Here is a 12,261-nt window from a genome sequence, read left to right as displayed (position 1 = left end):
TATCAATCAAGAATATACCCCTATATGACCCACCATTGTAGCTTCTTTTACAGTATAATAACTTTGATAATGTTTTTTCATAAAAGATGTTCCCACAATTTGTATCTGAGTCACAAGACTAGCAAGTCCAGGAGAAAATAAAATGTTTGTGATTGAGGGTACTGTAAATGGAAGGGTCGATAAATTGGCCAAGAGGGCTTTGGAGGTTTAATGTGACAATAAAGCTATGGGATGCAGAGAGACATTTTTAGGAATAATCTGTGGGAATTGTGGATGCCTGAATTGACATTAATATGATTACTGAGCATGTGACAGAGCACAGGCCATGGTTAATACAATGTTTTATATATGATACGGTGCTAGGGTGGCTGATCTGGAAAAGGAGATTTATAATATTAGTCGATTGTAAAACAAGCATGGAAAATAACATCTAGTTTTTTTTAATGCGGTTTTGGATTGACCCAATGACCCCATCAACACGCCTAATCAGACGATGGCGCTAAAGCGCCTCTAAACCGGATGTCAACCGCCGTTAAACAAGCAGAAGAAGAACTGCGACGAAGAAGAAGACAACATGGCGTTCAGTTTTGGCGGCGCAGCGGCTAACCCTGCAGCAAGTAAGTTTAATAAACGTGGGAGTAGTTTAATAATGCTGCAAAGAAAGATGCTACTTACATAGTGTCTAAATAGTGTTATTTTGGTGTACATTCACGATCAATTACACTAATAAACGGTCAACTGACAGCGCAAGTTTCTGTCAACAGTCATGAGAGTTGTATATTTTACCGGCCGACAAAATAAATAATGCGATATGCTTTCTCTATCTGAGACCTGCATATGGCTTTTTAACCAGATTTGGGCATTCTCTTTCAAGAAGGCTTCAAGTAAACGGCTCTCTTTTGCTACCCAATCTTACTGCATGTGTCCCGTTATGATGTAGCTAGCCCTTAGCTAACGTTAGCTGTTTTGGCTAATGAACAATCCTCAAGTTTACTCATGTCAACGTTAAAATATGAGCTTCTAATTTGCAATGGTGTAAAGTAACTAAGTACATTTACTCAAGTACTTTATGTGCAATTTTGAGAAACGTGTACTTCAGTGCTTCAATGTTTTCCTACTTTGGACTTCTACCCCACTACAATTCAGAGGTAAATAGTGTACTATTACTCCACTACGTTTATTTAATACCTTTTTAGTTACCGTAGTTACCAGATTTGGATTAATGATGTGAAATGTAATCAACACAACACAAAACTTTATTTACACCTGGAGTAAATTCACAAGCTACCCTGCAGTCTAAAAAAGTGATGCAAATTAGCTGACACTAGCTTTACCAGCTTTGATAACACATTAATGTATCAATAATTATAAACAAAACATATAATATATATTCTGGAATCAACCAATTTCCATAAAGGGTACTTTTGCTTTTGGTACTTTAAAGGTAGGGTAGGTAAGAATGGAGAAACCAGCTTGAGTCTGCCTCTTCCTTCAGACTTCCTTACAGAGCCCCTCCTCCAACACACACACACACGAACGCGCACATGACCAATGAGGGCACGAGATATGTTTGTGCACAGATGGAAGGCTGACAGGCAGGTTGGCCATCCAGTTATTTTAGCCTACCCCACCTTTAAGTATATCTTCATGCCAACACTTTTGTACTTTGACTTGAGTAACTTTTTGAATGCAGGGTTGCGGTCGAATAGTCCAAAAACCAGCTCCTAACGTCTATCCCTATCGTCTATCCCTTGACCTCTGGGTGAAACGTCACGGGGTTAAGGGATAGTGGATAGGAGAATTCAAAAGGATTTAGGAGAAGATACTGCGGTGCTTTAGAGAATCCGACTGCACTTTCACTATCCTACGTGTTTATGATGCGCCAGCAGACGTCATAAATGTGCGTCCGCTGCTGTGGGGAAACTATGGAAACTACAGTTTTCTATACAGCGGACTACAACATGGATGTATAATAAGAACGAGGGACTACTGTAAACTCATCTAGAGACTCTGCACCGTGCTCTGATGCTGTTGCTTTATGATTTATGAACGTGGACAACAGAGAAACATATTCTTCATGACCAAAGTTGGAATTGAAATAAAAAAGGAAAGTGAAACTTATCCTCGTCACCCTCTCCCTCCGGTCCACATTAATACAAATGATCCCAATACGTATGATTGTATGAACTTTGAAAATATCTTAAAATCAATACAAATGTATTTATTATAAACGTTAGTCCTTAACATCTATCACTGTGTATATCACCATTCAAACATCTTTTAAAAGTTGAACAAACCTCACAGCTCAGTAAAGACTGTGAAATGTTGACTTTATTTGATCATTTCAGTAAAAACTAACGTTCATATTTCTCTTTTTGATTATAATACTGATTACCGTTCAAAACAAGTTACCCTTTTAAAACGTAACTTTCATGATATAATTTCTCGGTCATAATCGGTTGTTTCCGTGAACGGCCGAATGTTGTGTGACGACAAATGCTGCGTCTGCAAGGCATTGTGGGGCAGCATTTTCTCCTCTCCTTTTTATCAAGGGAGGTCCAGTGGTTCCTAAGCTAAAGGAGGTTATAAAATAAGTTTGAAACCTCCTTTCCTATCATTCTAGAGAATTCGAACGGCACTTATCATAGCTGCCACTGAGGGAATTTTGGGTAATTTCACTCGGTTAGGAAGGTTCCTAAGCTACAGTTGCAAGAAAAAGTATGTGAACCCTTTGGAATTACCTGGATTTCTGCATAAGTTGGTCATAAAATGTGTTCTGATCTGCACGTTTGAAGTTTGCAAAAGAGCACCTGGATGTTCCAGCACTACTGGCCAAATATTCTGTGGACAGATGAAACCAAAGTTGAGTTGTTTGGAAGGAACACACAACGCTATGTGTGGAGAAAAAAAGGCACAGCACACCAAAGTCAAAACCTCATCCCAACTGTGAAGTATGGTGGAGGGAGCATCATGGTTTGGGGCTGCTTTGCTGCCTCAGGGCCTGGACAGATTGCCATCATCGACGGAAAAATGAATTCTCAAGTTTATCAAGACATTTTGCTGGAGAACTTAAGGCCATCTGTCCACCAATTGAAGCTCAACAGAAGATGGGTGATGCAACAGGACAACGACCCAAAGCACAGAAGTAAATCAACAACAGAATGGCTTCAACAGAAGAAAATAGGCCTTCTGGAGTGGCCCAGTCAGAGTCCTGACCTCAACCCAATTGAGATGCTGTGGCATGACCTCAAGAGAGCGATTCACACCAGACATCCCAAGAATATTGCTGAACTGAAACAGTTTTGTAAAGAGGAATGGTCCAAAATTCCTCCTGACCGTTGTGCAGGTCTGATATGCAACTATAGGAAACGTTTGAGGTTATTGCTGCCAAAGGAGGGTCAACCAGTTATTAAATCCAAGGGTTCACATACTTTTTCCACCCTGCACTGTAAATGTTTACATGGTGTGTTCAATACAAACATATTGTTTGTGTGGTTTTAGCGTAAGCAGACTGTGTTTGTCTGTTGTTGTGACTTAGATGAAGATCAGAACACATTTTATGACCAATTTATGCAGAAATCCAGGTAGTTCCAAAGGGTTCATATTTTTGCAACTGTAAATGGACTATTCGACTGCAACCCTGGACTTTTACTTGTAACAGAGTATTCCTACACTCTAGTATTTCTACTTTTACTTAAGTACAATATCTGAGCCCTTCTCCCACCTCTGCTAGCTATTGAAATCCGTTGTAGCTGTACGTTAATGTAACTGTCACGACACTCAACACTCATAGCACTCTCTATGTTCATGTGAAGGCACGTCCGGGTTTTCATTCGGTTCATTTGGTGCCAAAACTACAGCATCAGCGGCAACATTTGGCTCAGCAGCAGTCCACAGATCCGATGGTCACTAAAGAGGGTACCTCTCCTCGTCTGAGCCCCAATAATCAAAGCTACTCGGCTGTGTTGTTGGGCAGTTGTATTGAAGAGATCGACTAGGTCTGTCTCATCCAGATTCGTAGGAAGAGCAACTTATACACCTGCCACTTCATTAGGTACATTTTAAATCGTATTCAATACAACAATGTTGCCTCTACATGCATAATAATGTTCAGTTTACTTTGACACTGTAGGAGAGGTATCACTTTAAAAACATTGTTATGATTGACCTATTAGTTTGCAGTGGTGATATACTTGTATTTATTATTTTGTCTATGGCATTTACATCTGAGGGGCAGAATAGTATAATTAGCTCAACATAATGTACTCCAGCATTACGCAAATAATAATAATAATAATAAATTGTATTTCTATAGCGCTTTTCTTGAACCCAAAGATGCAAATACCCACTAAGAACTCAATTATAAACATAGTTTGTATTGGATTTAATGACGTTATTAGTATTACTGTTATCTTTTTCTAATATATTCTTTAATTAGTTATTTCTCACATTGTCTTTTATTTCCAAAAGTAATTTGATATAGTAAAACGGCTTCCTTTACAAAGGGTTACAATATAAAGTTGTATTCTTCAAACACGAAAGTAAATAATAATTGAAAACAAATTATAACATATAATAAAAACGGTAACCAATGCAAATAACAAGCATACCAAAATGGACAATAAACATGTGTTATTTATAAGTTCACCTTACATAGGTACACAGTCTAAAATACATAAGAAAATATTTAATTTCATCCAATTTATGTATCTCAAAATGAAATACAGTACATTTTCAACATTATTTAATGTAAACTCCCTTTTACTCCTATTAGACTAGCTCAGGGTCTATGTGCAGATTAGTCTATATGAGTAAGAGATGATCCTTTCTTTATCAATATTCCCAAATTGTCTCCATTTGTGGTTTCCATCTTTCTGTAAAAAATCACTCCATAACCTTGGCATATGTCGTTTAGCAACGTGTGGATTTGGAATCATTATGATCAAACAACATCGATATGAAAACATAGAGAAAATGAACTGTTCTTGTGATAACTCTACTGGTAGTTATCACACAGCCCTGGTTATATCCAAATCTCTGTCTGCCAATTTAACTCACTGCCGTTATTGTGTCTGCTTTTTTCTTTTAGCTCTTACAGCTCCTGGTTTTGGGGCACCCCCCACCGCTGCTGCTGCACCAGCCACAGGATTCAGTTTTGGCTCCACCAACACTGGTAAGATACAGGTGTTAAAAACAAAACAATGGTTTTAAGGTACCTGAAGACTGTGTTTACAATATATGTAGTCCCATATGAGGCCTGACCTTTTGTCCTTTTAACTCCTTCATGTCATTCTCTCTTTCTCGCTGCCTGCCTCCGCTGGCTGCAGGATTTGGGGGGCTGGGAGCTGGAAACACCACGGCTGGTGGGTTTAGTTTTGGGGGGTTTGGTTTAAATGCCAACCCAGCAGCAGTCAGCGTTAATGTGGGGTGCTTTGGTACAGCAACCACCACTGGCACTGTTTTCAATTTTGGTAATAGCCTGGCTAGCACAGGTAGATGACCTTTGTGATTAATGAATCAGTACAGTCTGTCTGCAAACACATTTTCATCCATTTCCACATCTGTGTGGTGCAGTGATTTTTCATCTCACTTGTGGCTTTGTCTCATAAAGTGCCATGCATCGTAGTTTCCATTTGCATGAGGAGACAAAATGTTGTATCATGCACTCACCTTTTGATTTCTTTGCAAATCTAGTACATTTTCACCTTCTCTGTAAAAAAGATAAGCAAAAAATCAGTGTCCCTTTCTGTTAATCTTCAAAGCTCTGTCGTGATTTTAAGCTCCCTATATGCAGGAGACAGTCAGCTATTTCATTTTTTTTGTATTCACTCCATTTATCTATCTTTCAACCCTTTTTGTATCACCTCCTCCATCTCACTTGGCATGATTTGCTTAACATTTCAGGTACGTTTGGTGGCTTTGGGGCAGCTGCAACAACTGCACCTGCACCAGGATCCACTTTTAGCTTTAGTACTCCTGCCAACACCACAGGTCAGCAGTGTAACTCTTATTGCTTTTCTTTATGTATGTTTATGTCAAGGAAATACAAGTTGCGTGCATACAGCGTTTAAAAAAACACATTTCCAGTAACAAAAAACGTAGGATATTTTTTCTCACTGTTGATACTTTGTTCTGTTTTAGGAGGCCTGTTTGGTAACACACAGAACAAAGGTTTTGGGTTCTCCTCTGGGCTTGGCACCGTGGCTCCTGCTGGGGGAACAGGATTTGGAACTGGATTAGGAACAACAACCCTGGGAGGGTTTGGAGGTTTTAATATCCAGCCCACTCAGCAGCAGACAGGTAAGACCTGGATCTCAAGGACAGCTGTTGTCAATACAGAAATTTCCAGCTTATATCTGAAATTGCTTCTCAGTTAGTTAATTATCAGTTTCTTAGGCAGTATTATCATGAAAATGAAATTAAAAGCACATGTAATAGTCGGCTCGTCACTGACGATAATCACATTGAAGTACGTTTGAGCAGCAAAAGAAACAGGGAATTCAAAGCATTTCAAAATCCAGCCACCTATGATTCTTTTCTCAGCAGGGTCACACACAAACTTCCATTACAACTCTACAAACGATTTACCTCTTATCCCTGCAGAGGGCGACAACAATCACATGTTTACAGAAATCAGCATTATTATCGTCATCAATACAAATGTGCAGTTGAAGCAAACATAAAATACTGTTTAAGTTGTGACATTTTTGGGGACTTTTGTAGTATTACCCTGTTAATACAAGACCATAAAGATGTTTCAGGAAATGTAAAGGACTACACAATCTGACGTGATATTTGACCTCACCTGCCCCCTACCAGGAGGCTTGTTCTGTCAGCCGGCCCAGCAGCAGGCCCAGCAGCAGGCTCAGGCTCAGACCACCCAGCTGTACCAGCAGGTCACTGCTCTGTCAGCTCCCACCTTGTTAGGAGATGAACGTGACACCATCTTAGCCAAATGGAACCAGTTGCAGGCTTACTGGGGCACTGGGAAGGGCTACTACAGCAACAACAACCAACCTGTCGACTTCACGCAGGAGAACCCATTCTGCAGGTTCAAGGTAATGACCGATAGTTTATAAAAGTGTTTTGAAGTGTACTTTAGGTTCTTTTGAACTTCATCAAATTGTATTTCTGTGATTTGTTTCCTAGGCGGTGGGCTATAGCTGTGTCCCAGTGAGTAAGGATGAGGATGGTTTAGTGGCCTTACTTCTCAATAAAAAGGAAGCTGATGTGCGAGCGCAGCAGCAGCAGCTGGTGGAGACTCTTCACAAAGTCCTGGGAAGCAACCAGTCTCTCACTGTCAATGTGGATGGTGTCAAAGCCCTGCCCAATGATCAGTAAGTAACGATAATATGTCATTCACTACTATTACACACTTGGAAGACAAGGAAATGTAATTGTATTTATGTTCATCATTTCAACGACAAAGCGATTTAAAGTGCTTACAAATAAGCAACACTTTAGCAAACAAACACGTCTTCTGCCTTGATTTAAAGAATTGAGAGTTGCAGCAGACGTGAAGTTTTCTGGTATTTTATTCCCAATATATGGAGTGTAAAACAAAACGCTGATTGTACATGTTTAGTTTTGACTCTGGGAACAGAAAGCAGACCCGTCCCTGACAACCCAATATAGGTCTGGATGGTTCATAATGTAGCAAAGGATCAGAAATGTATTTTGGTCCTAAACCAAAGCAAGAATTTTAGGTGTAATAAATTCTATAAATCAAAAAAATGTAATGTAATGAAATGTTTGTGTGTTCTTTGCCCTAGGACTGAGGTGATCATTTACGTGGTGGAGCGTTCTCCTAATGGCACCTCCAAGCGGATCCCTGCCACCACACTCTTCAGTTATCTGGAGCAGGGCAACATCAAGGCCCAGCTCGCATCGATCGGAGTGGCCATGTCGGGGACGCGCACAGAGCTGTCTCCAGCTCAGCTCAAACAGCTGCTGCAGAATGCACCTGCAGGTAGATGCATAGTTGTCATCATCTTGATGATTTGAATTAGTCTGTTGGTGATTAGAAGTTATTTACTTCTGAGGATGTTGTTTCCTCTCACTAGGAGTGGACCCCATCATTTGGGAGCAGGCTAAGGTGGACAACCCTGAGCCAGACAAGTAAGTGAACAAAGGGGGTTTATGAACAATGTGATGACGGGGAGTAGATCCTCAAGATTCACTAGTTACTGCATTTTCATTTCAACCAACATACTTGCATTTGATTTTCCTGGTTAACACTTACTGTACTAACGGCTTAAATGCTAGCTAAATCAGAGCTAAGATTGTATATAATTCTCTCAAGCCCCATTCCAAGTTGAGCATGACATAAAGCAGGCAAGTTTGTTGCACCCATGGTATTGATAATAGTCTTGCACACCTGAACTTTTATTGTATACTGCAGTTTTTAGTGCATATGTCCTTATCAATTCACCTCTTAACTCCCTGCACCGCCTATGCAATAAAGAGCTACTCTTTTTGCGCGTTTAGCCTAATTGGATGCACCTTTTCATTTAAAAGAAGCTTCACACAACCAAATCAGTGCTTCATATTTTATGAGGTTAGTGTTATAAATTTGCTCAGATTTGGTTGTTTGCAGCCGCTGCCTAGACTTCCTATATATATTGAATTAAAGTTAAATTAAACAGCCCCTTCTCAAGAGATTTAGAAGTGTTTCCACATGTCACTCATTATTTCAACAAAATAATAATAGATGGCTCTGACATGCTTTAACATTGTCCATTATGCACCGCTTTTCTGCCTGTTGATTTTCTGCGATAAAAAAAAATGCCATTAAGTAACATCCTGTATAAATGCATGATTTAATTTAATTTAAAAATGTGTCCAGACTAATACCAGTGCCCATGGTGGGTTTCAAGGAGCTCCTTCGCAGGCTGCAGTTCCAGGAGCAGATGACCAAACAGCACCAGACCAGAGTGGATGTAAGTGAAAACACAGCTGTCTGTTTTAGCTCTCCAAATGTCAAAGAAAGACTCGCTGGACATGGGCACAGTGCCTTCTGATAATCAACAAAGGTATTTTGAGTTTGTGGTGTCAAGGACAGAGTACACAGATGTCCAATAAATGCTGCCAACAGGTTGTTTATAGCCAAAATAAATATTATAAATAAAGCCACAAGTGTTTACTTTTATGTGTATCAATGCGAAGCTCTTTTTGTGTCTTATTTCCCTATTTTAGAGAACTTCGGGCTCCATTTCTTGCATGAAAGGATCTTTATTAACAAGCTTCATTAATATTATAGTGGCAAAGGGAACTCACCACTCACTATTTGTTGAGGGAAACTGTGTGTAGGACTGAGTTGAAAAACTGAACATAGTTTGTTGTTGAGCTAAATTGTTTTCTATTAAAAATGTTATCGGTAGAGAAATGTCAAAAATGTTAATAATTTACCTCCCTTCGTTTTTCCCACACAAATACTCATCACAAAAACACCCACACATGGACTACAGATTATTTCCGGTGACATAAGTGAGCTGCAGAAGAACCAGGCGACAACAGTGGCCAAGATTGCGCAGTACAAGAGGAAGCTGATGGATCTCTCTCACAGGGTGCTGCAGGTAGCTGCTCTATTTGTTCAGCCACATTTAGTTGGTTATTGACAAGGTCTGTGATAAAAGACATCTAACTACAATCTACACTTAGAGTTTGAATGAATGCCCAGGCACTGTCTGCGTGTCCAATATTTTCTTTGATATTTATCACTCCTCCCTCCCATCCCTGTTTTTCTGCCAGGTGCTGATCAAACAGGAAATCCAGAGAAAAAGTGGCTATGCTATCCAAGTGGACGAGGAGCATCTCAGAGTTCAACTGGATACCATTCAGTCTGAGCTGAATGCGCCCACGCAGTTCAAGGTAAGGGTGCCTAAAGCAGTGGCGGTTCTAGACCAATTTGACTAGGGGGGCCAGGCTGGGGCCAGTTATTTCATGAGGGGCACAATAAAAGCGGGTTACAAAGACAGTATAAAGTTATTGTGTAAAATAAACATAAAATACAGTAATTGGTATTTGTTTTTGGATAGAGTATTTGTTTTAGTACATTTAAGTTACAATTTAATTAAAACACATAAACAGTATTTGCTTTTATATAAGGTAATGAACAGTTTAATCTCCTTTGTACATCCGGGTCTCCGATTTGATTTAGTTCCAATAAATTGTAATATTGTAAGCTTTTTTTTGGAGCGGCGCCACGGGGGTCCCTGGTCAGTGTTACGGGGGCAATGGCCCCCTGTTGCCCCCGCCCCCCTAGAACCGCCCCTGGCCTAAACCAAACAAATTATACATGCAAGCCAACTGTGGAAATGTTTCCATTCATCGAGCTCTTATTAGAATGTAAATCAGGATAAAAAGGGTTTACTCTGTTTGAAAATTATATATTACCAAAACAAATTGGTTTTCAACAATGAATTCAATATCCTGTAAGAACAGTTGGTCGATCACTTAGAAGTTATTCAGGAAATAAAACCGTTTTCATTGGTATTTGAGTATTATTTTCGCTAACCCTATCTGGTTACATAGCAATTATTTATTTGTATTTATTATTTAAGGTGTCCTGGGAAGGTTTCAAGAAACTAAAGTGTTTACATTCAATGTTGCCCCCCAAAATGCAGGGTTTTTTTTGTTTTAAGTTTGAAACCTGCATTGTTAACATCCATGTTTGCTAGCAAGCATTATTACTCTTTACTGCCTTTGCCAACGCATAATGTGACACCATTAGCGGTCATGAGTTGTTGGCCATCCTTGAGATAAACAACACATGTTGCCTTTTAAGCTTCATTTCCATCAAGTTGTATTTTTGGCTTGTCAATCCAAAGCTTGGGACAAAGTCTTTGGTGGATATATTTTACAGTATTTGTGCTGTTTTCTCTTCCAGGGTCGGTTGAATGAATTAATGTCTCAGATCAGGATGCAGAATCACTTTGGAGCTGTGAGATCAGAAGAGCGATACAGTGTTGATGCAGACCTCCTCAGGGAAATCAAACAAGTGAGTCGGCAGTTTACAAAATGCATCTTGTTTTAACGTGTTTGCCCTGTAACTGTGGAATCCAGACCTCTGAAAGCACAGTTCCCAAGTAAAGCAAAAGTGTTTTTTTTTCCTGTTGGGCATAAACGGCAACATTTCTTTCTTGTCTGTCCCTCTCAGCACTTAAAGCAGCAGCAGGACGGGTTGAGTCATTTGATCAGTGTCATCAAAGATGACTTGGAGGACATTAAACTCATAGAGCACGGGCTGAGTGACAGTGGACACATGAGAGGAAGCATCCTGAGCTGAGTCTACCCTGCCAACACACTCATACACATGCTCTGACTCAAAATAAATCCTATAAAAAGCTGTCCTGCCTTTCACCAAGACGAGTCATATTATCCTTTTTGTCATGGGAGCAACAAGGTCATGACAGAGGATCTGAATTTGGAGTAGTTACTCTCTTGATCAGCATTTGATCAGGCCCCACTATCTGTACCAACAAAACAAGGAAGGTTTATACTGAACTCATAAACAGTGGAAAGACTCATCGTCTAACAAAATCTGGCCTACCCAATGTTTAATCAGATTATGCATATGAGACTATGACCTGTGACCCTGTGAACAAATCCTGGGATTGAGTGTGTTGTGATTGAATACATTGTAAATAAAACTTTGTATTTCTTTTTTTTATGCTGTTAGAATGTAATAAATGTCGGTTAAATTGTCAACAAGTTCTTCACTACATCCCTTTCCTTGCAAACTTAATATAAAGGTAGGGCTGTACCGAACGTCACTTTTGTATCACTTTTACATTTTCTGTTAAGGTTTTTTTAAATGAAGCATTAAAGCCTTACATAAGGTTTTGTGACGTTATAACCCTTAAAATATTCATAAAATTGAGTGAGTTAGTCTTTTCAATAAATCAACTTTCTTTTAATGAACATCTTGAGGGTAACCTTTGTGTATGACAAGCTGGAGAGCAGACCGTTTTTGACCGAATATTTGGGGAAATTTTAGTTGATGAATAATTCATTACTAGATGTTTTTTAAAATTATAATATTCTATATTCAATACATTTTGAGGTTGTTTCTTTTAAGGTTGGGATCACAAGATTAAGCAGTCACCACTGAAATCTTATTCTACAAATGATAGTTTTGAATAATATTAATGTAGCCTAATCTTATCTCTTAACTGTGCACCAATATTGGGTTTAAACTAAATAATGCACCAAAGTTGTGTTTTAGAATTTAAACGTCATCATTATGAATGAATCTTCAAA

General features: G+C 39.3%; 1 protein-coding gene across 2 annotated transcripts; it reads left to right on the top strand.

Annotated features, from left to right (window-relative positions):
- The first annotated feature begins 480 nt into the window (after nt 1-480).
- Nucleotides 481-11,712, top strand: nup54 (nucleoporin 54). 2 transcript variants are annotated; one of them, XM_079660469.1, is made up of 14 exons: nt 481-617; nt 5,090-5,173; nt 5,328-5,363; nt 5,905-5,991; nt 6,142-6,300; nt 6,820-7,058; nt 7,150-7,337; nt 7,773-7,969; nt 8,064-8,118; nt 8,846-8,939; nt 9,468-9,575; nt 9,751-9,870; nt 10,889-10,999; nt 11,159-11,712. In XM_079660469.1, exons 1-14 carry the CDS (start codon nt 575-577, stop codon nt 11,285-11,287), a joined length of 1,650 nt encoding a protein of 549 aa, XP_079516595.1. In that variant the 5' UTR covers nt 481-574; the 3' UTR covers nt 11,288-11,712. The 2 variants fall into 2 exon arrangements, with proteins under 2 accessions (XP_079516595.1, XP_079516596.1); XM_079660470.1 differs by lacking the exon at nt 5,328-5,363.
- Nucleotides 11,713-12,261: the final 549 nt, after the last annotated feature.

This window comes from Notothenia rossii, assembly GCF_949606895.1.
Source record: "Notothenia rossii genome assembly, chromosome: 11".
NCBI classification, from domain to species: domain Eukaryota; kingdom Metazoa; phylum Chordata; class Actinopteri; order Perciformes; family Nototheniidae; genus Notothenia; species Notothenia rossii.
Note: the sequence above shows the minus strand (reverse complement) of the source record. Positions and strands in the feature narration are given on the sequence as shown.